Source organism: Magnolia sinica, chromosome 16 (assembly GCF_029962835.1).
Source record: "Magnolia sinica isolate HGM2019 chromosome 16, MsV1, whole genome shotgun sequence".
NCBI classification, from domain to species: Eukaryota; Viridiplantae; Streptophyta; class Magnoliopsida; order Magnoliales; family Magnoliaceae; genus Magnolia; species Magnolia sinica.
This window is the reverse complement of record NC_080588.1, coordinates 10481425-10508462: the sequence shown is the minus strand read 5'-3', so window position 1 is coordinate 10508462 and position 27038 is coordinate 10481425. Positions and strand designations below refer to the sequence as shown.

The following is a 27038-nucleotide window of genomic DNA, read 5'->3' as shown; positions in this document are numbered from 1 at the left end:
CAAACGCAGGATAGAATCTCCATACACATAGTTCCAAGGCATACAGAGCACATACACCATACTTGCATATATACACTTTTTTTTTGTTCACAGGGATTGAGAAAAAGAACATCCTCCCATCTTCGAATGGCACCTGGCCGTTGGATCAAACCAGAGGTACTGTGTTATGTGTATGATTTCCTTCTGACCATGTAGTTTTTCTTATTTATTGGGACTTTTTATAGCAAAATTCCTATGAAATTCTGATTTTATGAAATAATGCCTATGTAGGTGATTCCTGAGGGAAAGGATTATCAAAATGCTCTGCATTAGCTTTGAAAATTTTTCCGAAAAATTATTTTATATATATATATATGAATGCTCACATGTGCACCTTGTTACGTGAGCACCTATGCGCACCTTTGCACACGTCAGAATTTGAACGGTTCATGTGGTGCCGTACCCCTTGAAACCTCACCATCCCAATTTTAGCCCAATCCAAAACTCTAGTGATACATGGTTACCATGTATCACTAGAGTTTTGGATCAAACTAAAAATTGAGCTCATAGAGTTCCAAGGGTGCCGCATCACGTCGACCATTCAAGTTCAGATTCTATGCCTAAGATACGTGCGCGTGCACACGGGTGCTCACAAAAGAAGGTGCTCAGGAGCATTCCTCACTCTCTCTCTACACACACCAATTGCTCTGCTGCGCATTAGTTCGCACAGAACTCCTGGGAACAATTTTTTAAGAACTCATCATACATTATGTAAGTCCAAAATCTAAACGATCCACGCGACGTAGCACCCCATGAAACCCCCAAGACCCAACTTTTACTTTAATTCAAAACTTTGGTGACCCATGAAAAAATAAAACAATTTCCCCCTTGATTTGCATCTCTCTTTGCTATGACCCACTAGAGTTTTAGATCAAGGTGAAAATTGGTCCTTTAGGGTTTCATGGGATGCCGCATCACATGGACCATTCGAATTAGACACACATGATATGTATATATGAACAGGTTCTATGCGGTCCAGCTCATGGGAACTTCCCATGAGGTCGAGCTGTGTAGGCCCCACCATGATCAACACTATGCATTTGATGGGTCCCCTTTAAATTATGGGAAATCCCAAAAACTAGACGTATACGGAACTCAGGTGGGCCATACTATCTAAAATCATGTGAAGACATTCCTAAAACATATAAAGGCACTTGGTGGGGCCCACTCAAAATTTGGATGTGTCTAAAACTTGGTTAGACCCCTCATCTAAGTGGGACACACATAATGGATAGGCTGGATTTATGAACCACATCTCGATAGGCCCAACAAATGATTATGAATGTTTTAATGTAGGGAAACCTCTATCAACTTTTGTATGTGGGTTGGCCCACACAAATCACAGATTGACTTGATTTTTAAGCCATAGGCCCGCCATGGAATGGTGCATCTGACTGATGGGGTAGATGTTCGACACGCATCATGGTGGGGCCCACACAAGCTTTCTAGGCCCACCGTGATGTGGTTCACAAATCCAGCACATCCATTATGTGTGTCCCACTTGGATGAGGGGCAGACCAAGTTTCAAACACATCCAAATTTCAGGTGGACCCCACCAAGTGTTTTTATATGTTTTAGACATGTCTTCACATGATTTTAGATGGTATGGCCCACCTGAGTTTCGTGTACGGCTGATTTTTGGGATATCCCATAATTTAAAGGGGACCCATCAAATGCACAGTGTTGATGTTTGACACACATCAGGGTGGGGCCCACACAGCTTGACCTCATGGGAAGTTCCAGCAGATAAAACGTGCATCAACGGTTAGAAATTGTTTTTTTATGGTATGATCCAGCTGATAAATGGATAGGGCTGATTTTTGCGCAAAATGATCCTCAAGGTCGGCCCAACCTATTGTAAGGGTTGGATGTCGCACATGCATGACTGAAGAGAGTTAATCATTGGATGGACCACAGATTGCGGACCAACCAGTTGGACTTGAGACACACAATGGATGGGCTACAAGTCTACCACATCTCACGGGAATTATATACAATCAGGAAGGTTTCAATGGGTGAGCATCCACTCTCAACAGTTGCCTATAGTGTGGCCCACCTAAGTCATGGATTGAACTGATTTTTAGGCCCATGGCTCCCCATGAAAAGGTGCATCTGATTAATGGAATGGATGTCCATCACACATCATGGTCCAAGACAAATGAATTTTATAGTAGAAAGGGATGTTTAGAACATAGGACTCGGTTAGTCATTGGGTCAGGTCAACCCAAGACTTTTTGGTCAAGAAAGTAATTCTTGTTTCTTCTTCTCCACCTTATTCCGCCCGATAGACAAGGCCGGCCAAATAAGAGTCCCAACTTACTCTAGGGAAACCATGATGAGCGACCTGGTTTTCAGTTAGCAGCCTGGTCTAGTTGACCAGACCAGTTGTGGACTGACCAGCCTAGCTTACCAGCTATATGGTCTACAAAGACTCATTCCATAGGAATGATAGGGTCCCATCCATGGTTTAAAAACTTAAAAACTCGACTCAATGTCCAGCTGGATTGAGTTGACTCGGAAGACACGATTCGACTTTATATTTATATGACTCGGGTCAACCTATAGTGCAAAAATAAGGCTTATCAGATGATCCTGAACATCCAATCAATAGCATGAAAAAACCAAAAATTCAGATCGAGTGGAGAAACGAAATAGGTCTGATCGCCATGAAACATCTGTTTGACAGATTCCACTTCCTATTGCTTGTGATTCCAAAGTAGCACTTTGGCTTGAGGATTCTAACCATGTAATATATGGTTCACAAAATACAGATACATTCAACAAAATGGCCCTATTCAAATGGTTAGAAGAGTCCCATGAAGGCGGGACCATTAGCATATATATAATTATTAGCAATCATTCATTTTGGTGCCGATGAACTCTATCTCTAGGTTTTATGTAATCTGTTTGATTTGGAAAAAAACAAAAAAAAAAAAAAAAAAAAACAAGTAAAATGTATTTATTTTCACCACTGTTGTTAGCGACTGGACAACAACTTCAACAATTTGTAAAGATCCATTTCAGGTTTGAATTTTTTTGTTTATTTCAAATAACGACGTCTTCTACTTAATTATTTTATTTTGTTTGTGTATTAAGTATGTGGCATGGATCTACCCATCTGATTTTCCTACATGTTCCTTCCGCCAGGTGTATCCGCTAATGGCCGCGATGACCTTTGTAACGGGCATGTGTATCTTCCAACTTGCTAGGAACATGCTAATGAACCCCGACGTCAGGTTAATCCAATTGCCAGCCCAACCCATCATATCTGCTTTGGCTTTTTTAAACCCAGAAATTTACTTAGGGTCTGTTTGGCATACACCTAAAAGATGAGTTAAATCTCATTTTAGTTCATTAGGATTGTGTATTAGAGATCATATATCATCTCTATTACATAATTATGATTAATTAAAATGAGATTATCTCATTTTCAGGTGCCTACCAAACTGGCCCTTAATCTAAAATCATAGATGAATTATTAAAAAGTAACATTGGTTAACCTAATACTTGGTGTTTGATTTTCAAGCCAAAGGTTCAAGCTATAGTGCTCCTAGTTGAATCAGTTCACTTGGAGAGTACATTCAGCCAATCTGAACCATCTCATTAGTCCACATTTCACAGGCCATAATGCAAAAATCACACTGGTCAGATGATCCAATCAGTCCTTGATTTGGCATTACTTTTTATAGCCAACCTTTTCTAAAGCCATGGATGGGATGACTAACATTGCCTAACATAGGTAGTTCTTCAGAATCGTAATCCCCCCATGATGGGTCCTAAGAGATGGATCATATTGTTGATTAGACCTGTTTTTGGGCAAACCATCTTGACTGAGTCCATATCAAGTCAGACCCAGTTCCGAGTTTCCCAGTCACTTGGCTTGAACCTCACCGAGTTGAGTTGATTTGTTTGAGTTTCAAGTTGACCAAGTGAGTTTTTGAACCATGGATTGAAACAAACACACCTGTATTTACCCTTGTACTCTTAAATGCATGGGGATAAGACCGTTACCAGGTTAAGAAACTCGAACTGGCTCATCCAGTCTTGAGTTGAGTCACAACTCACCCAAAGGGGGGATGAATCAACCCAACTCATCCGAGTTCGGTGTGACTCATCCAGGTGACTCATGGTGTCCAACTGGATCAGGTCTAGCTGAGTCCGAGTTGATTCGGATGAATGACAAGGGAGACTTCTTAACCTAAGATATGGTCTATGATATAGATAGTTTAAACCAGCCTGCAATTCACTCACATGAATTTGAGTTTTCATTGCGATCGCAGGATCAACAAAGCTCATCGCACCACTGCTGTCCTCGACAATGAAGAGGAAGGAGAGAAATATGCGCAGCACAGCCTCCGCAGGTTCCTCCACCAACGCCCTCCAGAGATCATGCCTGCTATAAACGAATTCTTCTCTAGCAATAAATAATGTCTATTCATTTCTACCAGAAAACAAAAATAATGATGATGATAATGCCCATGCATGTATGTTATTATCTTTGTTCATATATGTGTTTATGAATGCATAAATCAAGACCCATATTCATGCATGGCTAGCAACATAATCACGAGTTCGTACTCGTTGTACACTGGCATTCAACTCTCAGTTATGATTTCAAAATTTCTTTTGATTGGTGTTTTTCATACGCCGTAAAGATGTATCTCTATCTATGACACAAGGAATGCTAGTTGCAGAAGCAGATCTGCGGTTGCCAGACATGACACCCCCACACATCCCAACTGGGCACACATGTATGAGATCAGGGTAGTTCATCAGGTGGACTCCACCTTTAATACGTCCTAGCCACATACTAATTAAGAAATGGACAGTTAAAAAAAGATAATCAACAGTCCACATCCAACTTATATGGGTGGCCCACCTGATAAGCAGACTACATGATGAGCTACCCCAGATCTCATAGACGTTGGCATATGTGGGGAGTACAGGCAGGCCCCAGATGGCCTTCTACAAGTGCATTCCTCCTATGGAAGTAAATGAACGGCTATGAGTTTCAAGCATGTTCACTTCTTACGCAAATACAACAAACCCGCTACAACAGAAATGGCAACGATGGCCACTGGGAAGACCCAGTACTGCAAGGTCTTGTCCATGAGCACGTGGGCGATATTGGTAGGCTGATCTTTGGAAATTATCTCAAGTTCTGGGATAATTGGAGTTGGGTCTACCTCTCCGATGCAATAGTCTTGCATGAGCTCCCTCGCGCTTTTGCTGTGGCCCGCATCTTCGAATTCATCAGTTGCATCTTTCCCTTCACCGAATAATGATTAAGCGTTAGATTGAATTGGGTAAAATGATGATTAAGCATTAGATTGACAACTTCCTATTTGAGGAATTATCTAAGTCCAGTGACTCAGCAAAGAATAGTTCTAAAACTCACTAATTAGATCCGAAACTCGGCCAAGTCAAATTGACTCAGTGAGCTTTCGAGCTGAGTCCAACGGGAAACTCGCTTTTGAACTTAGCGAGCCGAGTTTTGGAGAGACTCAACGAGTTGACTCGCAGACTTGGTTGACTCGAGCTGAGTCACTCTCCAAGTCAAGCCAAGTCACTCTCCCCTTTTCATATATGGTCATAAAACACCCTATGATTAACTTTGGTTAGAGTGGGCCATCAAAGATGGCAATTGACTACTGGTCATATGAAATAATGCTTTTGCCCTCGACTCTCTAGAAATGAGAGAAATTTTCATTTTGGGCGAGATAAAAAACCACTTGTTATGTAGGCCCCTACACAACCACATCATCCAAACCATCCAATGGCAAGCCATCCATGGCATTTGATCTAAACTATCAAAATGGTGCATCAAAACCGTCCAAATGCTTTGGATAACCTTTTCATGTTTACATGAGGGAAAAAGGAAATTTCTACCATCTTTATAAAGTTAAGTGCAAAAGCATCATTTCATGTGATCAACAATCAACTCCAACAAAAGTTAAGCACATGGTGTCTTATGACTGCATATGAAAAGGCAAAGGGGCTGTTTGGTGATACTGAAAAGGAAAGGTGGTGTATGTCACCAACTCAAAAAAAAATTGAGGGAATCGAAATTGGGATCTTTTCCAATCCTAGGTATCTTTGCAGCATCCCATCTGGATCAAGGATTCCATCTGGATCAAGGATTCAAAATCTGTTTGGGTGTACAGTAGTGGTCACCACCAAAACAGGGTTGTATCACCCGATTCCATTGGGTTTTAGGTGATTTTAGTTTGCAAGATATTGTTTGGTGCCATGAGGCACATTCACTTAAAAGATGATTAAGAGGGAGAATGAAATACCAGCTGCATTGATGAGAACATCATCCCCTCCAGGATGCTCATCCAAATAATTCGTCACATCATATACCTATTATGAAACATGAAGGACACAAATAAGTGAAACATAAACTTACGTACTCACGTTTCATGTTAAACTGAAATGTGCGCACGCGCGCGCGCACACACACACACAAAAGAGGCTGATGCCCAAGTCGGTTAAGTTCAAAGAAATGGGAATGCATCGTCATAAGTTAACACACTAGGAATTGTTTGTATGAGGCCAATTTGCCTATTCATAGTTTCATACTGAAGAGGGAACTTCCCTGATCAGAACTTAGTTTGTAGATGTGGGGCCCACAGTTGGTCCATCCAAGCCATTGATCTGACGTACACCATAATGGATTGACCATTCCTAGAATATCCTCTCAATTTGTCAACTCTAACCTTCACATCATTGGCATGCAACTGCATGGTCAAAAAGACATGCGCGAACAAACCACATTCAATAGAGGAAAGAATAAAGATTTGATGGCTAACATCTTCCAATTTGGGATATTTTAGGGGAATGGTCCATCCATAATGGGGGCCATCAGATCAATCGCTTGGATAGACCAACCATGGGCCCCGCATCTACAAACTCCATTCCAAATAAGCAAGTTCCCTGTTGAGAATGAATAGGGAAATAGGGGCCTCTCTTTGTAATAATTGATATGAAATTGAAAAGCAGAGTCATTTGGATGCTCAATTGAATTAAATTGCAATCCATTCAATTCATCATATAGGAGATTACGATAGTGGGGGGCAGTCGAGTGGCACCATTTTAATCCAGAATGATAACAGATCATGGTTTTAAGATTAGGACAAGTCCAATATTAGATTTTATCAGAAAAGAAGGAACCAAATATCCATTAAGGTAATGGATAGCAATTGACTAGTACGAGGGATGGCTCAGACATGCCATCTTTAGCAAGCATGTCAGTAATTGACTTTACACCACATGGAACAACAATAGGAGGAAGAAGAATAAAACTGTCGGCCATGCCTTGGCTGCAGATCTATCTCATTACCAATAAAGCGTCTCTAGCACAAAGCATGCACTTCTCAAGTTCCTTCCACCATGAGGTGACCTGAGAAGTATTCCCTAGCACCAACATAAGGTCCACATCAATGGCCTCTAACCTGGCCCCATTAGAGTCTCCTCCACTGATCAGCCCAGATAAATCCCATTTGACCCCTCCAAGCTCGTCTCAAACAATACCTAAAATACCTGACTGACAAGGTCTACCAAGTGAGCCACCATCCACATTCATCTTCCACCAATTAGACAGCTGAGGCTACCACATTGCACTAAGCTAGGGCACGATACTCTGGCCATTGATGATCTCCCACCAAATTCTGGAAAGAAACACCGGAAAATTCGTAGCAGTAAGACCCCAATAAAATTAGATTCGCTTTGATTTGCTCCTTAATTCTCACAACCAGGCATGAGGCACCTTCAAAATTTCTCTTGTTTCATTCTTTCCTGAATCCCCCACATTGTTCACTTACAAACCATATGCCATAATACTCTCTCCTGATGGCATAAAGGCCCCCCAAGCCATCCCAACATAGATTGGACACAAAAGCTTACAAGACTCAACCTAGAACAACGGGGAGTAAGACTATCTCTTTAGCAACACTGCAATGAAGCATCAAATGGTCATCCAGCTGTTTGTTGTCCCAGCAGAGAAAACAAATAGAAGGGCCTGTTTGGATACACCCTCCAAAAGGGCGCTTGAGGCCTAAGCGCCATTTTGATCCAAATGGCAAATTTTATTTATTTTTTTTTTTTTCACACACACTTGCACCCACACACACCGCATGGGCACTCGAACCCATGACCTCAGCGTCGAAAAGCACATGATCCACCAAATGGCAGTTGATGTTTTATGTTTGGATGCACTTTGCAAACCCCCATCTCATCTCCCACTTGACAAAATAGGTGCTAAATTGCCGACCTAAATCCAACCAAAAAAGCAAGCTTGAAACCCCTTTTTCAAAAACCTTCTTTTTAAGGAAGTGTGTCTAAATGCACCTTGAGGAAGCATCCAATCCCAAACAACAAACACTTCTCATGAACCTGCAAAGCAGACCATATTGCATTCATTGCACCATTCAGCACTTTGCAAGCAGTAGGACGACAAGCTTGCATCAATTTCAAACTTGTCGAGCTTGGAGAAGATACACTATGCTCCGGGCAATAGCAAACCATGACAAGACCTGGTGCGGCATTTGAGACCGTGGAGGCCACTCAATTGATCAAACCACTGTCAAGGATTCAACCTCTGTTGCCGACAAGGTCATGGACTGAAACAATCTTGTGCACTTGGTTATCAATGTTGCATGCGTTGCAGAGCACAGATTGAACATGAAAGCCCCCCAGCACTCGGCACCAAGTTGCCGAACAGTCAATATTTCAACAGACTCGATCAACTACCAGCCCTAAAGAGGTGGAAGATTAATGGCCTCCAAAAAGGTGATCACAAAGAGCCACTGGCGGGCTAATTGGCTGTCAATGAGAAACTTAGAGCTCACCAGCTACTCACCACATACATCTAAAAATTCTTGCTCAGTGTCACAATGAACCTCCCATGTATCTACGCCATGTGAAGAAAGCGCGATCACACAACTACCCACATCTAAGTAACCAATACAACTAACAATGTCGTGGTCTATCATAACATCCATGAAACCATAGGAAGACCTGTCAGCAATTACCTTCCAGATTAATACACCAATTAACTCCCATGGTCATCACGAAGATAACATCAGTTCAACATCATGGTTGCCAGATTTCTGAAATTCAACACAATCATTCACCAATGCTCTTCCGTGGTCGTGTTGAGCAGGCTTCTCACAAACTCTGAGTTGTTGATCTCACAATATACAGGATTGCTTGTTGGCCTTCCTTGCCGATGCAAGAACAAAGGATTTCTATGACCGACTCTAGATTTGTTACGAACAATCTGCTGCTCCTCCTTTGGAAATTGGCAAGAAACCCCAGAAGTCAACCACAAGGGCCATGTGCAATCAAACAGAAGGAACTCCATCATCAAAAACTGCAATTCCCACCATGTGGAAATCTTGGACCACCCTTGGTGCTTACATGCATTTGAATCGGGGGATAACAATAACTAGACAAGCTGAACTTCCGAAGTTTCATAGAAATCCAAGATCTACTCGATTGCAACATGCCATTTCCCGAATTCTTCAGCGTTGAATCTCCCATGGAACCCTGGAATGTTTTCTTCATCAATCTTGATCAGTGGATTAAGTAGTTGTGCATCCACCAATTCTCTTGGTTAGAAGCATCATAGAACAATGCTTGATGCTTAGTAGATTTTTCAGATTGCAGAGATGACAGACAGTGGAATTAAAGAAAGTGATGGGTAGGGTTCTTGATGGGATGGATTGGAGATGGAGTATAGTGATGGAGAAGGTTCTTGGTGGAGTGAGATAAAATTGGAAGGTTGTGATCATTGAGAATGTTGGTAGAGTGGAGTTGAAAATGAAAGTGGTGGTAGTTGGGAATCTTGGAGGTGAGAGTTTGAGATGGACATTTGTGATGGTGAAGGGAGTGATTTTGGGTAGAGAACGGGTCGTGGTGGTGAAGGGGGGTACGGTGTTGATGGTGATTTCCGAAATTCTCCAAGGGCTCCGGTTCTTCGACAGCATGAATGAACAAATGGGTTTGCACAAAGCACTGGGATAGGATTCCTCCCTGCCTTCAGAGCCTTTCAATCTCCGCATCATGCAGATCAAACAACAGTCAGTCGTCTACCACTATACAATCACGACCTCTCACTTGAGACACCACCCACACATTCTCCTCAAAAACAACTCAGATCTGGAACAGGCAAACTTTGATTTCAGACTGCAAAGCTACAATTGCTGTCCCTGCATGAATTTCCTCCACATTCTCACGATCAGTGGACAATGTTTCATAGCTCCAAGCGCCTACCAACAAAAGATTCACAAGAACGAGCAAATCATAATCAGGTTTTTGTCAGAGACCTCTCTGATACCATCTGATGTAATCCCGGATCAGCTTGAATTGACAAGAAACCCGAATTTTCAATCTCATGGAAAAAGGGAAGGGAAGGGGAAAGACAATAAAGGGATTCCAAGTGATTTGGATTGCAATTTTCAATGCTGAACTCCTTCCAAACTAGAGAAGAAATTAGGCTCTCAAGATCTGTCTAAAACTTGCTCAAATTCTCATTTAATTTCTTCAAAATCAAAGGCTAATTAAAATGCAGAGATATATATTTTACAGAAGTTCCCCAATTAATTTTTAACGATTTGTGGTATGAATGGGCTAATCACAACTAATCTTCAACTAATCCTAACCAACACCTTAACAATAAACTAACACTAGCAAACAAAAGGCAAGTGCCAAAATACCCTTGCAGGCTCAAAACACAACACTACAAAATACCTTGAAATAGTTCACCTTCACTCGGCGTCCCTGTCTGTAGCAATTTTCATCAATCAGTGACGGATCACAGGTTTGGCTGGTAAAAATTCATTTTCCTTCAGCCATGGATCCTCCCGAAGTTTGGCTCATTATGGCCCTCCAATGGGTGGTCCGCATTGGAAGATGTTTGGCCCACTAATTGGGCAAAGTCTTGGGCATTCCTCCTAGGTACAGTGTGCACAAACAGTTATCTAATGGTAAAGATGGACACTGCTACCCGTTACGAGGCCCATGGGTATCCGGATGTAGGCTCGTGGGCCCATGACGAAGGGCTCCACCATCCTCTTGGATCAAAATTCTATCCACGATCACCCTTTAAGGGTCAGAACAATCAGATCATGGCCCCTTGGCGATCATCATATGAAGACATTTCCCCCCTTTAGCCTATATCAATATTACAAAATCCCAACCTTTTCTCCACCCTTTCTAGGACTGTATCTTACATAGAGGAAGGCAGGTCAGGCCCTGGACAAAGCCTCATGGGAAGTGCAGTTTGCCTACATCTTAGGGCTAGCACGGCTTCATCTATTTCTACTGCATTTAATGAGACTGGCTACCACAACTTTTGAGATTAGAGAACAACTTGGCTATGATAATGTTGTCCAAACTACCCACTTCTCTATCTACAATCAACACACTCATTAGGCCAATCTCCCCACTTCTCTATCTAGAATCAACATGCTCATTGGCTATGAGAATGTTGTCCAAAAGTATGGCTCCTTAACAACAACCACTTGGAATTGGAACACAATCAAGCCCATCACCTCTTTGATGCAATTAGAGAACAACTTGGTTAGGATTTTATATAGACTCACCAAACTAATTGATGGAATGGGATTCGCTTCCTCCAACTTTAGAATCAAAGCAATGATGTGGAACTTACTCTCTTATTAATAATCCTTCCGGAGTGAAATTCCTCGATGACCTTCATGAAGTCCCCTCTTGTTGATCTCCCAGTAGGCCTTGAAGAATGACATTTGGCCTAGGGGCAATCCATTCCTTCATTATATAAGAAATGACTAGAGTGGGGGCGGACCTAAGAGGCAACATTTTAATCCATAATGATAACCAATTCCCTAATTACAGTTCTGTGTGCTTTCACATTTTTTTAGAGGTAACAACAATTTATTAAGAAGCCCAACAAAAAGCAAGAAAAGAATACAACCGACACAAAAAATCAAAAAGAGAAAAGAGGAGAAGCAGTCGAAGCTGCCTATACATAATCAGCCCAACCCAGAATGAAACCCTTCACTTTCCTAATAACCTCTGACACTGAAGCACACTCATTCCAAAAGCAAAGGCCGTTACAAGCTCCCCAAATAGCCCAAAACACAACCATGATGATCAACTGCCACCAAGCTTTCCCCGATTTTCCAACCCCTCCCCCACGCCAAGCCCACAAAAGATCTTTCACTGTCTTCAACTTCACCCAATCAGTATGAAGTAAAAAATATTAGCCTATCACCCAATCACTTTGGCACACTCATTATAGGCCTATCAACCTTATTGGGATTCCCTATAAAATATTAGCTACCAGATTTAAGAAAGTTCTCCCATCGGTCATATCGGACAACCAGGGGGGCTTTGTTGCTGATAGGCCAATCTTGGACAGTGCACTTCTCGCTAACGAATGCATAGATTCAAGACAAAAGGAAAAGAAGCTAGGAGTGGTATGCAAGCTTGATATCGAAAAGGGGTATGACCACATCGATTGGGATTTCTTGAAATACATGTTGAAAAGGATTGGGTGTGGCGACAGATGGATCAACTGGATGGGGGAATGTGTATCCTCTGCCTCCTTTTCGGTGTTGGTTAACGATTCCCCTAAAGGTTTTTTTAAGGACTCAAGGGGGCTTACGCAAGGCGACATGTTATTTCCATTCTTGTTCACATTTGTAGTAGAGGCTTTGAGTGCTATGTTAGTGAGAGGTCAGCAACTCCAATTAATATCAGGTTTCCGTAGCTCGAACTCCAAGCTGATCGTCTCCCATTTACAGTTCATAGACGACACTCTTTTATTTTGCAAAGCAGATCCGGTGAAGATAGACAATTTAGGGAAGATTTTGGGTTGCTTTGAAGAGGTTTCTGGCCTAAAAATCAATCCGCATAAAAGCGAGATGTTGGGGATCAGGTTGCCTAAAGAAGAAGTCTCGGATTTAGCGGCTATTTTTGGATGCAATGCGGGATCCTTCCCCTCGTCTTATTTAGGGCTTCCTCTATATCTGGGGAAACCTCCTAAGCCTCTGTGGAGTAAGGCAATCGGAAGTTTTGAATGGAAACTTTCAAGGTGGAAAGGGAGGCATCTTGCATTAGCTAAGCACATCACTCTTATCAAATCAGCCCTCTCTAATCTTCCCCTTTACTTCATGTCTCTCTTCAAATGCCCGAAATCAGTATTACAACCCCCTAAAAAACTTTGGAGGGAATTCTTCTGGCAAGGGGTGGATGAAAAACACAAATTTCATTTATTGAAATGGAGCGAGGTATGCCTCCCTCTAGCTGAAGGTGGAGTGGGGATCAGGGATCTCAAATCTATGAATATGGCATTGTTGGGAAAATGGCAATGGAGATTCAAGGTCGAATAAGAAAGATTGTGGAGAGATTTCTTAGCCCATAGGTTCGGGTTGGAAGATAAAGGATGAGAACCAAAAAGTCTTCTTTTTATAGGGCCTCAGCAGTTTGGAAGGCAATCCTCATAGTCCCAGTTTTAGCATCGTCAACTTTTTTCCTTTGTATCATTGATTGCATTAGGTTTTGGGAGGATTCGTGGTGTGGGTCTAGACCTCTAAAGGAGGATTTTCCTTATTTGGTGGCCTTGTCGTCTCAAAAGGATATTACGATAGATCGTTGTTACACTTTTTAGGTAAGTGGAGCATGGTGTCCCCCGTGCAGAAGGGGGCTTTCGGATGTGGAGTGCGATGAGTTGGCTAGGCTTCTTCTCCAATTTCCATTCTTACCGCCTTCTCCAGCCTCGGGCAATTCCTTGGTACAGTTGGAATTAGCTTCCAGCTCCTTTACGGTCAAATCTTATTATAATTTGATTCGGCCTTCTCAAAGTCACTCAAATATTTTTATTCCGCATCATTTTTTGTTCTACGGGGCTCCTCCCAAGGTCTTATCTTTCACATGGTTGGCGGGTAGGAAGCAAAAGAAGGGTATGACTTTGCTAAACATTTACCTTCTATGCATAAGCAGCGCGGAATCCGTAGATTAGCTTCTAATCCACTGCCCATTCGTGAGACAGCTTTGGAATCACATCTTCAAGTTATTTGAGATCAATTGGTCCATGCCTCAATCAGTTCCGCAACTCTTGTGGGCTTCGCACAGCATTCTTATGGAAAAAGAAAGGGCAGTAATGAGGTGGTTGTCTCTCCTGGCGGGTTTTTGGAATATTCGGGTTGGGTTGAATGCAATACTTGGTGTTTTGATAACAAGTGCTCTCCACAAGATCTTTTCCTGAGGAAAAGGTGTTAAGGGATGTAGTTGAATGGGCTACCGGGAGTCTTCAATTAGATCTGAACAGTCTATTCTATGTTAGTAGTTTAATTTAGTTGCTTGTTGTATTCTTTGTCCTAGTTTTGCCAAGCTATTTTCAACAAATTTATTCATAACACTTCAAAATTAAAAAAAAAATAAAAAATAAAAAAAAAATGAAGTAAAAAATGGAAAATGATCCCAAGCTTTGCGAGCAAAAGGACAATGCAAAAAGAGGTGGTCAATCGTCTTCACATTCCCCATGCACATCAAGCAAACATTTAGAAGAATCAAGGATCTTTAAAAATTGTCAATCATGGGAACTCTTCCTTCCCAATAGCCAAACAATAACCGCCACGGGAGGGGAGGGCTCCACATCCGCAATACAAAACAAAAGAATGCCATCCACATACTAAGCATGACTATTTTGGAGCACACCATCCGAGGCCTTGAACCCACTAAGTAAGCCATTCTCTTCTCCTTTAAGAAGCATCTTGCTCAACCCCTCCCTATCAATAACAAACAAATACAAAGATAGAGGGTCCCCCTAATTGAGACCCCTGAACACCTTAAATAACCTTTCAGTGAACCATTAACCAGAATAGAGAATGAAACTAATTGCACACATGACCAAATCCAACCCCTCCATCTAGGGCCACACTCCAACCTCAAGAGCATATAATCTAAAAACTCCCAATCTACATGATCATATGCCTTCTCAATGTCAAGATTGCACAAAATCCTAGCTTTCCTCTCCCTAGTCCTGGAGGCAATGCATTCGGGAGCAATAAGGGTGCTATCCAAAATCTGCCTTCTCTCAATAAAAGCTCCCTAATCATAAAAAATAACCTTCGAGAGAACACTCCAAGATCTTGAAGTAAGAACCTTTGCCAAAATTTTGTAAGGACCTCCAATTAGACTAATAGGTCAGTAGTTCAGTTGGATTGCAATGTGGCGGCGGCTAACCCCAAATTGAATTGAATTGCAATCCATTCAATTCATTATACAAGATATGATCAAAGTGGGGATAGGCAAGGTGGCACCACTTTAATCCATAATGATAACCAAACCCCTAGTTGCATTTATGTGTTTTGAGTTGGATATGAAACAAAACTAATTGCAATTTGGAGGCTAGTCCCTCATCATGAGCAGAGTAAGGCTGGTGGCTATCCTCACGTTAGTAATTCACTCCCGTTTATAAAAATAAAAATAAATAAAAATAAACATAAAAATGATGCACAAAGTCGGCTGTGCAGCATTTACTTAGACCAACAGCATTTACTTAAAAATGGGACTATAGTCGAGCAAAGCAAATAGCAAATGGCACCCTTTTAACATGCTTCCACTTCAGTAGGGACTGTTCTATACAAACAAAACATCCAACTGCTTCAAAATTGAATACTTTTGTATAAAAATATGGAAAATTCAGGATATAGTCTTCGTTCAAACATCCCAAGGTATACGTGTGCAGGTATTACATATAACTGGGATTCACAGGAAAGGAACGTGACTCCTTCGGACTCTAATCATTTTATTACTTGCCAATAAAAAAAAAATCATTTTTTCATGTATTTCATATCCCACGAGTACGCGTCCACAACCAGCTGTGCTATTCCAGCAGAAGACCCTCGGCAAGGCTCAAATCCCAGACATTTTCTGGGAGAGTGGAGATCATAACTGGCTACGCTATCCAAACAGGCAAAAGAGTCAGGATGTACACCCCCCATCCTTAAACAGGCCCAAAATGTGTTAGTTGTGCAGGTAAGCTGCATCAAACCCATCACTCCAGAGTTGAAAATATCATGTAGTTGATTACCACAACACGAGGCTCAACATATGTGTTTGTTTCATAGCACAAGCTGAGAGTCTCAGAAAAAGGAATGTGATTCTACACCACTAGACTCCTTTGTGTGGTATGTGAGCCAAGTTTTGAAAAATAAAATGAAGGTGGCTAAATAACACTAGCCTCTGGCACTCAATGCCAATGACTAAACTCTATCTAGGAAAATACTCAAGGCATGTTTGGAAGTCCACACAAAACAGAATCTGACCTGCTTTTTCAGCGGAATCAATCCAAATCATTTTTGGAGCAAAGCTGTAAAGCATTAGGTGCACTTGTTTCCCTGCTTTTTCCACTCCAAATGACAAGTTGGATAAGAACCAGGATTTTATGTGAATTTGATTTCCCACATGAGTACAATGGACAGTCAATGCCCAATAAAAAGAACCAGGATAAAGTGTTGCCAAGGTAGCATTGAAGTACATATGATTTATGAGTGCCTGTTTAAAATTGTCGACGCCACTCATGCTCCACTTAAAAAGGAAGATTATTCAAATTAATAGAATGATCAAGTATATAGAAGGTAAACATTTTTAGTAGAGAGACAGACTGATAAATTTGAGTAGAAGGTGAACATTTTTTGTAGAGACAATACTGATTTATAAGCGGATTACTTGAAAAAGGAAGGATTTGGGAGAGGCAAAGAACAACATTCGACCATCCATATACATTATTTTTCAGAAAGTAAGAAATTCTAATTAGTTTAATTAAAGTTTTCTAGTTTAACCTTATTTATATATAATATATAGACACATCCATACATATAGCCATTTTTTCACTCCGTTTAATTTTTTAGTCCAAACTGTATAAAACCCAAACATTTCTTTTTTAAAGCAATTAAACCCAAACATTTCATTCTCTGAATTTTTGGCATTTCCCTTCTTCTTCTTTTTTTACTGATTTTTTACCGAATGTTTAAACATTGAGACCAAATTAAACACGAACATTTACCATATCATTTTTTTGCCGTATGCCATTTTGCTAACTATGGCCATGCTAAGCATAACCATTCTTGACTAAGTTATCTAATTATAGCATACATAGGTCGTGTATACACGAAGAAGAAGAGGATAAGAAATGAAGGAGAAGAGAATGTGTAAGAGTTCAATTTGATATCATAGTAGACGTGTTTCTAAAAAGTAACTTGCAGGTATTTTATGGCTCTATTTGGCCACTTGGCCGTACGTCCCTAACATTCAAGACAAGGTTTTTAAATAGCAGTTTTGGAGTGTGATTCAACGGGAAAGTGAGAGAGCTTGCTGCTCCTCAGTCAGACTCATTCTGACTCGGTTTGGTTTTGGAGTATGACTCACCCAATGACTTGTTCTGTTCTCCAGTGATACCAAGTCGACTCAGATTCAATATTGAAAACTGTGTTCCCAAACCCTTTTAGTTTATATATTTTTTACTCCATGTTGTTAGTTTCTCAAAGCTACAATATACATGCACGCACGCACACACGCACACACATAAATAGTTTAGAAATGTTACAACCAAGTGGCAGAATAAAGCCTCAATATACTTACAAGCTGCTTTTAAACGATGAATTTCTAGTAAATCAAATTGAGCTTTTACACCACCGCTTTCTTTTTGTCATTTGCTCTTAATCATCTATTTTGTACACTCCTTGTTTTCTTGTTCTACATATGTAACTCTCAGTCAAGTAGATCATTTTTTACTGTACTCACACAACTATCTAAGTGACTACACATTTTTCAAACAAACACCAAACCAAGTTTACTTGGATCATGGGTGGCCCCGATACGTGGTATGGGAATGGGTACAAGCTCTACTACTTCCTCCAATGTGTGGTATGCTAGGGGTAGTATCGTGTGTGCGCTACAGTAAATACACTAGGTATATATAGTATCATTTTATATTTGAGCTGATGTTGTAATTTATAGTTAATATTCAGGTCCTACATGCATAATATTATAAGTGTGCACGCTTTTGCAAAAATCAAAGGATAGATCTCTATGGTCTGAATATAGATGGACATTACAAGTCAAACTATACTAGGAGTAAAGAACCATAATTTCGGACAGGTAAAAGTAGTGATCCGTATCACAAATGACTTATGATCCGGATTATGGGATTCGGAAAATACAATGCAAGGGGTTGGTGATTTAGGTACCATTGCTCTCAATGTGTGGCGAGTTGGCGATTCTCACAACTCTAGATATTTCAAACTTTGGGAACCTTGGCACCCCAAACACTAACTCAAGTTATTTTGAATAAACTCTGACAAAACTCCTTAACTATTTTTCTCAAGCACCTTTTCAATGTACTCCAAAATTTCTTGTTCTCGATCCTTGTTCTCTTTGTTCGAGATATCAATTTGATTCTTCGATGCTTTGATATGCTCCTTAATCACGTCTTCAATCAAGATGATCTTCAACCATGAATTATTCTCTTCTGTTTCTTATATGTATTCAACCAGTCTACAAGTTGAATTGGCTTCTTTTCAAGTGTAGCATGATTGTTGTCAACAATCTTGATGGGTTACTCTCTCTTTACATGTTTCAGTACTACACTCACAACATTCTGTTCTTCCTTTTTTATTTGGCTTCAACCATCCCATTTGTACTTATGCAAAACTTCCAAACATGAGCCTACTGTTGAATATTGTTCATTATCAAGTCCTTGGCAGTGTCAAAAAACAGGAGGGGATAACTTTGACTTGCATTGTGGCCTCTTGCTAAACTGACTTGAATGGGATCTCAACTTCACTAACAATTTTCATTTGTTGCTCCAAAATAATCAAACTACATAAAAGAGGTTGATTTACCTCAGCTGGTTGATACCATTCCATCATGAATAAGCAGGGCCACTTATCAACTCTAGCCATCCACAATCAGGTTTATAATTTATTACTCAAAAGCTTCGAGTACCTTCCCCACAAAATTGCACCATGCCAGGAACCCTAACATAGACTGCAGTCCACTATTCGTATTTCAAACTTCCCATTCTTTGAGAGACAAATAAAATTCCCTTTCCAAAAAATGCCTCAAACAAATAATTTTCCAATGGACCAAGAATGCATTTTTGAAATAGATTTTTGTTTCAACACAATTAGATTGGACGAAGATATCCATCTCGTTAAGCAACCACACAAACCCACATTCATTTTCCGAACAACAAAGAGGTCACCTACCACCTAGTAGTCCCGAGTATTGTTGTCCTCTCTTCCTTTTCACACAATTTCATTCAATACTCACCCTTTCGAAATAGAAAAATGTCTAATTTGAAAAACTTCTAAAACATATTCTCTTCTCAAACGATTGTTCAATAAAAATAAAAATAAAAAACTCAAGATTAAACCAGGGTTTCGGAATTTTAGGGATACAGAGCCCTTAGATATTTAAGAGTTGTGTGTCAAAATACCTTTGCACTTCTCAAAAGATCGTTGGAGAAAGAAATCAAGATTGAGCCGTCAATTCTAATACCATTTGTACGTCTTGATAAATGAGTATATATTGGGCACAACCGAGCCTTGACAACTTGGTATTCGATACAATATCGGATGCGGAGGCTACTGTTCTCAAGGGTCCTTTTGTGAAGGCTGAAGTTAAAGCAGCAGTGGAGACAATTGGAAAGGATAAAGCTCCGAGGCTGGATGGGCATCCCTTAGCATTCTTTGAGGTGTTTTTGGAGGTGGTTAGGGCTGACTTGGTGAGCTTCTCAATCAAGTTCTTTAAGTCAGGCCGACTGCTGTCAAATATGGGAAACTCCTTTATAGCAATCATCCCAAAAAATAGAAGGGGCTGAGAACTTAAGGATTTTAGGCCCATCAGCTTTATCAGCACCCAACAAAATCATTGCTAACATCCTAGCCAAAGATTTCGGATTGTCCTCTTGAAAGTAATCTCCCCTCCTCAAAGTACGTTTATTTCCTATAGACAGATTCTGAAGAGTGCGTTGGTTGCACATGAGTGCATTGACTTGTGTCATCGGGCAAGCAGTAAAGGTATTATCTGCAAATTGGACTTGGAGAAGGCATACAATCACGTGGATTGGAAATTTCTTGATTATATGTTGGGTTGACTGGGCTGTGGGACGTTTCGGAAAAAGAAAAGAAAAGGTCAGTTGAGCTGTGGGGCTTGCTAGAGACAGTGGATTTAAGCTTCAATTTGCCAAATTCTATCCTGATTAATAACTATCCTTTTGGTTTCTTCAAGGCCCTAACAAGCCTCCGACAAGGGGATCCCCTCTCTCCCTTCCTGTCTATGGTCATCTCGAAGGCTCTTGGTAGAGTGTTGAGCAAAGGCTAGTCCTTAGGTCTCTTTGAAGGTTTCAACGTGAAGAACGTCGATCTTCACATCTTCCATCTCCCTGTCCCCAACGGAGAAACTGATCCCCTCCAAGACTTTGCTCACCAAACGTGCAACCACCTTCCAAAGGCTAGATGCTCTATAGAGGGAGGATACCCTAATCCACCACCCCCTATTAATAACATCATACTTGTTGGCAATGATAGTCCTCCAAAAATGATATGTTCCATTCCAAATTTCCACACCCACTTACCCATCAAGGCAAGATTGCAATGCTACAACCGTCTAATACCTATGCCTCCTTCCTCATATAAGGTCTACACAGTTTCCCCCCATTCCAACAAGTGGAATTTACCTTTAGCCGCAACACCTTGCCAAAGGAAATCCCTTAACCTTTCTAATCTTGCCAGAACCGACTTTAGGTACCTAAACAGCGATATGAAATATAGGGGAAGGTTTGAGAGTGCGACCTTAATGAGTGCAATTCTGTCGCATAAGGATATTGTTTGCTCTTTCATGACGATAACTTCCTCTCCATTCTTTTAAGGATCTTGTCCTACAACTTCTTTGCAAGTTTTACCACGGAGAGGGAGGCCAGGGTACATAGAAGGGAAAGACCTGGTCAGACATTCGAAGACTTCAGCTAGCCTAGCCACTTCCTCCACAGACATATGAATCCTAAGGATCTCGCTCTTGGAAATGTTAACTTTCAATTACGATCCCTCGTCAAAACTAATGGTTTTCCAAGGTATTCTCCATCAATAACCTACTGCAATGGCTAAGAATTCCTAACATCTATATAATGTGTATGAAAGATGTGAAATCAGTGGATGACCTTTTCATCCACTGCCCCTTTGCTAGGAGAGTGGGGGATGGTATCTTCAGTTCTTTTAGTCCCCTAGGTAATACTGGGATCTATTGACGATCTTTTTCTTGTTTGGCATAATGACAGCTTTGGGAAAAGAGGTAGGTCGAGGTGGCGGTTGGCCTTGCATGCTTGTCTTTAGACCCTTCAGGAACAGCAAAATAACCATTGCTTTCAAACTCATGGTGGCTCCCATTCGGATATTGATCCCCAACTGGAAAAGAAATCAAACTCGATCTCGAGATGTGCCGGCCTAGATGCCGCAGGCTCGCAAGTTGTATGAGTTATGGCCAACCTTTTCCTAGTGGGCCTAACCAAAGTGAATGGAAAAAACTATCATAGGAGAGCTAAAATGTATATTTGGGAGGGGGCACAGCCTTTGGGCTAAATTTTATTTCTCTCTCTCTCTCTCTCTCTCTCTCTCTCTCTCTCTCTCTCATGCACACACAGATTAAAAGGGTTTAGAAATATTAGACATTGAAAGGGTTTGGAAATATTGAGCATTAAGGCTGATCCTGAGAAGATAAAAGCCATTCTCAATTAGCCGACTTCGACGAACATCAACAACGTTTGCAGCTTTCATGGACTAGCATTAGGCGTAAGATTGCAACCAGTTATAAAAACTATAAAGGGTATGTTGAAATAAGGTAATGCTTCGAACAATTCAAGGACGGTGATTAGGTGTTTTCTAAAGCCAAAAAGGTTTCTTCCAGGATCACATAACAAGCTAAATTCAAGGAATATGGGTCCCTGCTATGTCAAGAAGCAACTTGGAGAATACACGTACCTCATTCTGTCCGAATTGAAAAGCATTCCTATCTTCAATGAGGAAGACATACTTTGAGCATCATGAAGATGAAAATGAAAAAGAACAAGAGATCCGGATAGTTGAAGCATCATGACAGTGTGATTAAGTGATTGAAGATGTACACAATGACCAGATTTCGTCCAAGCATAAAACTTTTTGCTGAAATGGAGGAGCCGTCCGAGGTCTAAATGTTTGTGGATCTCTAGTGAAGAATTTCAACACACTAACCCAAAGCTCTACAAACAGTACATCAAAATTAACTCGATGTAACCGAATTCTTCCAAGACAGGGGAAGCTGATGCAATCAAATCCGTCCAAAATACCGTTGTTTGATCACACATGTGGGCCCCACATGAGCACGTGCGTGGGCCGCGCATGATCACACATGTGGGCCATGGTCACATGTGTGGGTTGGCCATAGTTATTCCAGTTATTTTTGCTATTTTATGTTGAATTAAGAGTCATTATGAAATAACAAAATGGGGGCATTTTGGCTTTTTCACCCTTATTACAGTTTGGTAGAAGTTGAAGACTCTAAAAAGGCAAGGGGAAGGGACCAAAAGGGCATGTGTGGAGGTAGTAAGAAAAGGCTTGATGACTTATAGTCTAACTAAAGTTATGGCTCTTGATACAGTGGAATGCCAAAACAAGATTCATGTAATCAACCCAATTACTTGGGATAAGGCTGGATGATGATGATAATGACCCTCAATAAGGTTTTCTCTTGTTTTACTATGTAAAATCTATGCTTGAATGTGTAAAGGCAATATGCATGGAAAATTAAAAGATTGCTTTGAGTTTTTGGTGTTGATTTGCTTTGGGAGAATAAAAGAGAGGTGGCTTTGTGATCTCTAGTTCTTGACTAGAGGCTGGTGGGTTCTCCCCACAATGTTTACTCCCTTTGGTCCATTTACATCCTTTGGTTGCATAAATTCATTAGTCATTTTTGGAGGACAATGGAAGTGGCACACGACAAAGCTATGGTACAATAGTGTGTACCATCCTCAAACCGATGGATAAACACAAGTGTTAAATTATACATTGGGAAACATTCTAAGAAGCCTTGCAAGTGACAAGCCGAAGCAGTCTACGCATACCTCGAGCGGAATTTGCATTCGACAATATGAAATTCAATCAACAAGAAAATCACTATTTGAGATTATCTATAGGCGCACCCTGCAGCAAACTCTAGATTTGGTTCCTTCCCCAAATTTCTCTCTAGTAAAATGTAGAGGCTATGGTTGAAAGGATGCATAAGGTACATGAGGAAGGGAAACAATAACTCCTGGAATCAAACACAAAGGTTGACGGAGATCAACAACGATGGTTCTAAAGTATATGACAGGTATCACTTAGTGATTTGCAAAAAGAGCAGTTTTGATCGATAACATGTTACAAGTTGCACAAGAAGGAAGTGGGCCATGTAAGATAAAAGGAAGATAGGGTACAAGCATACGTGATCAAACTACCAAGCAATATGGATATCTCATCCACGTTCAACATCATATCTATGATTTTCATGGTGATCCATCTGTTCAAAGTGAAAAGGATGTGCACATGTAGGTTCAAAACATGCCAAGAACCCTATGGACAAAATTAAAGCATTTCTTGATTAACACGAGATGACTAGTGAATATGGTACTACACTCCAATATTTAATCCGACAGAGAGAAAGCCTGAGGAAGCTATGTGGATCAGTGACAATGAATGAAAAAAGATCAAAAAACACAGGATTGAGGTCTATGATGAGTGGAACTCAGGATTGGTTTCTCTTCAACTAAGAAGGGTTGATGTAGAGTCACCAAGTGGCCCATTATCATCATAAAGAAACCAAGATCTCTAAAAGGGGAAGGAGAAATAAGCATTAGGGTTCAAGATGGACCCCACAAACATCATTTGTATGATTAGACGGAACCCAGGTTTGGTCCACATTGGTGAACTAAGGAACGTGGGGCCCGTAAAAGATATTTAAAGCATCTATAGTTCACAAACGCCATATGCATGTTGTTTGGGAAAGATTTACAGTGTATAGGCCCATATGAAAGCCATGGGAATTTTTTTTAAACCATGAGAATAGACGAGATGGAGAAGTAACCAAACTTATGAGTCACAAACTCCTCATACAATTGCATATGAGAGCATGTGCATGAGATATTTTTATACATAACATTTGCATAGCTGGATTTAGACATGTAGGAATTTTCTTTATTTACACGAATAGACATTATTTAGTACTTTCTATCATTTCTTTAGCCCAGTATCACGTTGCTTCCTTTGATTTGATTACCTATTCTAGCCACAGTCCTCATTGGACTGGTTGTTCTTTTCCATTGGGTTGTAAAAGCCTTTATAAAGGCCTGCATACGAGTTGGAGAGTGATTCTTGTTTATTTTATTTTATTCAAATATTGAATGTGTGTAGTTTTCTCTCCTTTTCTTATTGATTCCAAACGATTCAATCATCCTGGGTAGTATTTCTGTCTCAATTACCTTGAGTTATTTCTTAATCTGCTAGGCTGCGAGCACTCTTGCAATAGAAGGTACCTGCATTAAGAAGCCTTCTACAAGGTATAACTCATATTTCCATTCTTTTATCTTGGACTTTTGCTGACATACGAACCTTCTAGAAAGGTGTCACTCTTGCTTCCTAGGCTTTTGCATTTGCTAACATTTCAAAACAGACATGTCCCCTTCACACACAGAAATCCCCTCTCACTTCCACCCATGCTTTGAGCAGCTAAGGTTTGAAGCTATCATTCCCTCCCCTAAACACCCATTAACATGTTTGAGTATTAACAAGTGACTTTCTGTCAAGGTATGAAATGAGTGTCGCATAACATATCATTCACACAGACATCATTATGCATCACCTTGTAACAGGCTGTTTCGGGCCGATATGGGGCCAATACGCCCGTATCGTTCATTGGCGATACTGGTACATATCGGGCGATATGAACTGGTTTCGGATGATACTTTAAACCTTTCTTCCAATTGAGGTTGGATCAGTTGATGATTGCCCTATCTTTCCAAGAGCAAGGCACAAATCAATCTGCTGTTAGCTTGAAAGTCAAGCACCTCAAATTTCGCAATACTTGAAATATAAATCTTAGTTTCTTCTTGAAATCAAATGTTGAATTCTTTCACTTATTTAAAAGAAATGGATAGAGAGGTTTCCTTCACCACTGCACTATGCAACCCAACTAGTGAATGTCAACGCGAATGGGCCAGATTTGAGGTACAATTAGACTGTGGAACTATAGCATGTGATTCAAGTTCATCATCATCATCATCATCATCATGTAATCCTTATCCCAAGTAATTGAAGATGGCTACACAAATCTTGTTACGCCATTCCACTCTACCATGGACCATATCCTCAGTGAAACCATAGGTCATCAAGTCTTTTCTTACTACCTCTACTCAGGTCCTTTGGGCCTTCCCCTTGCCCGTTTAGAGCCTTCAACTTGAACCCACTCACTCCTAACCAGTGCAGTTCTTGGTCTCTATTGCACATGACCATCTAAGCCTATTTTCCCTCATCTTATTACCCACTGGTACTGCTTAAGTTCTCTCAAATACATTCATTTCAAATTGTATCCTTCCTCATCTTGCCATTCATCTTAACATCCTTGTTTCCGCTACATTCATCCTATGAATATGTTGTTCCTCAACTGCCCAACATTTCGTCTCATAAAGCATGGCAGGTCTTATAGCTATCCTATAATATCCATCATTCAATTTGATTGGTAAGCATCAAAAACTCCAGAGACACATCCTGAATTCATCCACCCAGCTCTAATTCTATGAGTAACATCCTTCTCAATATCTCCACTCTAATTCAAGTTCTTAATCAGCCCCCCGAAACCTATCCGACGGGCATGCTTATCAACCAGATATCCTCTGTAGTCTCCATGGCCTGATCGGGCCTAATTCAAGATCAGATCAGACTACAGATGCTATACCGCCTATCCAATTAATAATTACACCCTCAAAATCCATCCAATGTACAATTGTGTAGCCTATGTAGCAACCATCGAGCTGCCGTGTATCAACATTTCTCTATATATTTCAAACAGCTGATCCGCAGACCCCCACCTTGTATGGGGGCCGTCCCAAAAACCTTCCAGATTGCAAGATCCTACTCTTTCAATCAATGGCCTAAAATAGGCGGAAAAGAATGCCCCATATTCAACAGAAAACAGTCAAATAATCATGGATTAGAATCTTCCCATATGGGAGATTCCTGGGGCATACCCCATCCATTGTAAATTCTATCAAATTAACGGTTTGGATTGCCGAACAATTATCCAACGTGTACCAACCCACCGAACTGGCACCTTCCCCAAAATTTTTAAAAAAAAAAAAAAAAAAAAAAAACAACCCAACAAAGAAAAACATGAACATTTTATTTATATATATATATATATATATATATATATATATATATATATATATATATATATATATAACCAAAGCACTCTTATATAAGGAAAGCCAACTTCTCCTACCCAAAAAATAAAAAATAAAAAGTCAAAAGCATAACTATAACGAAAAAACAAAAACATAAATAGAAAAGAAAAAAATAAATAAAAAAAGCTCTAGTGGACCCCAATATATATATATATATATATATATAGGATTCAAATACCAAGGAAAATTAAACATGCCTTAATCAATCCATAAACCCAAAAACCCAAACTCAATAAAAAAGAAGAAGAAGAAGAAGGAATAGATGGTGTTAGGCTAGGAAATGGGAAGATAGGAAATGAAATACCTTTCCAGAAACGATGACCCAGCAATCTTCTTTACTGTTGTGTTCTGAGGCCTCTTTCAACGAAAACAGTTTTGTGATGGTTGGCATCTCTCTTTCACTCTAGAAAAATGTCGCAATGTTGAAGAGATGGAAGTCTCCTCTCTCTCTCTCTCTCTCTCTCTCTCTCTCTCTCCCTCC

The 27038-nt window shown here is 40.4% G+C and overlaps 2 protein-coding genes across 2 annotated transcripts; one reads left to right on the top strand and one right to left on the bottom strand.

The window, feature by feature from the left end:
* LOC131229067 (uncharacterized) lies at nucleotides 1–4669 on the top strand. Its single transcript, XM_058224929.1, has 3 exons — nucleotides 1–156; nucleotides 3187–3275; nucleotides 4320–4669. The coding sequence occupies exons 1-3, from the start codon at nucleotides 127–129 to the stop codon at nucleotides 4465–4467; spliced, it is 267 nt and encodes an 88-aa protein (XP_058080912.1). The 5' UTR covers nucleotides 1–126; the 3' UTR covers nucleotides 4468–4669.
* LOC131229066 (cytochrome b5) lies at nucleotides 4501–27038 on the bottom strand. The gene is made up of 3 exons (XM_058224928.1): nucleotides 26862–27038; nucleotides 6336–6402; nucleotides 4501–5308 (listed from the first exon to the last, which is right to left on the bottom strand). Exons 1-3 carry the CDS (start codon nucleotides 26946–26948, stop codon nucleotides 5061–5063), a joined length of 402 nt encoding a protein of 133 aa, XP_058080911.1. The 5' UTR covers nucleotides 26949–27038; the 3' UTR covers nucleotides 4501–5060.

Excerpts from the sequence above, each read along its gene's own strand:
- LOC131229067 (XM_058224929.1), top strand. The coding sequence starts at position 127 with ATGGCACCTGGCCGTTGGATCAAACCAGAG. Across the intron at positions 157-3,186 it reads GCCGTTGGATCAAACCAGAG|GTGTATCCGCTAATGGCCGC; the intron begins GTACTGTGTTAT and ends TCCTTCCGCCAG. Across the intron at positions 3,276-4,319 it reads CTAATGAACCCCGACGTCAG|GATCAACAAAGCTCATCGCA; the intron begins GTTAATCCAATT and ends TTGCGATCGCAG.
- LOC131229066 (XM_058224928.1), bottom strand. The coding sequence starts at position 26,948 with ATGCCAACCATCACAAAACTGTTTTCGTTGAAAGAGGCCTCAGAACAC. Across the intron at positions 6,403-26,861 it reads GGGTCATCGTTTCTGGAAAG|GTATATGATGTGACGAATTA; the intron begins GTATTTCATTTC and ends GTTTCATAATAG. Across the intron at positions 5,309-6,335 it reads TGTTCTCATCAATGCAGCTG|GGAAAGATGCAACTGATGAA; the intron begins GTATTTCATTCT and ends TATTCGGTGAAG.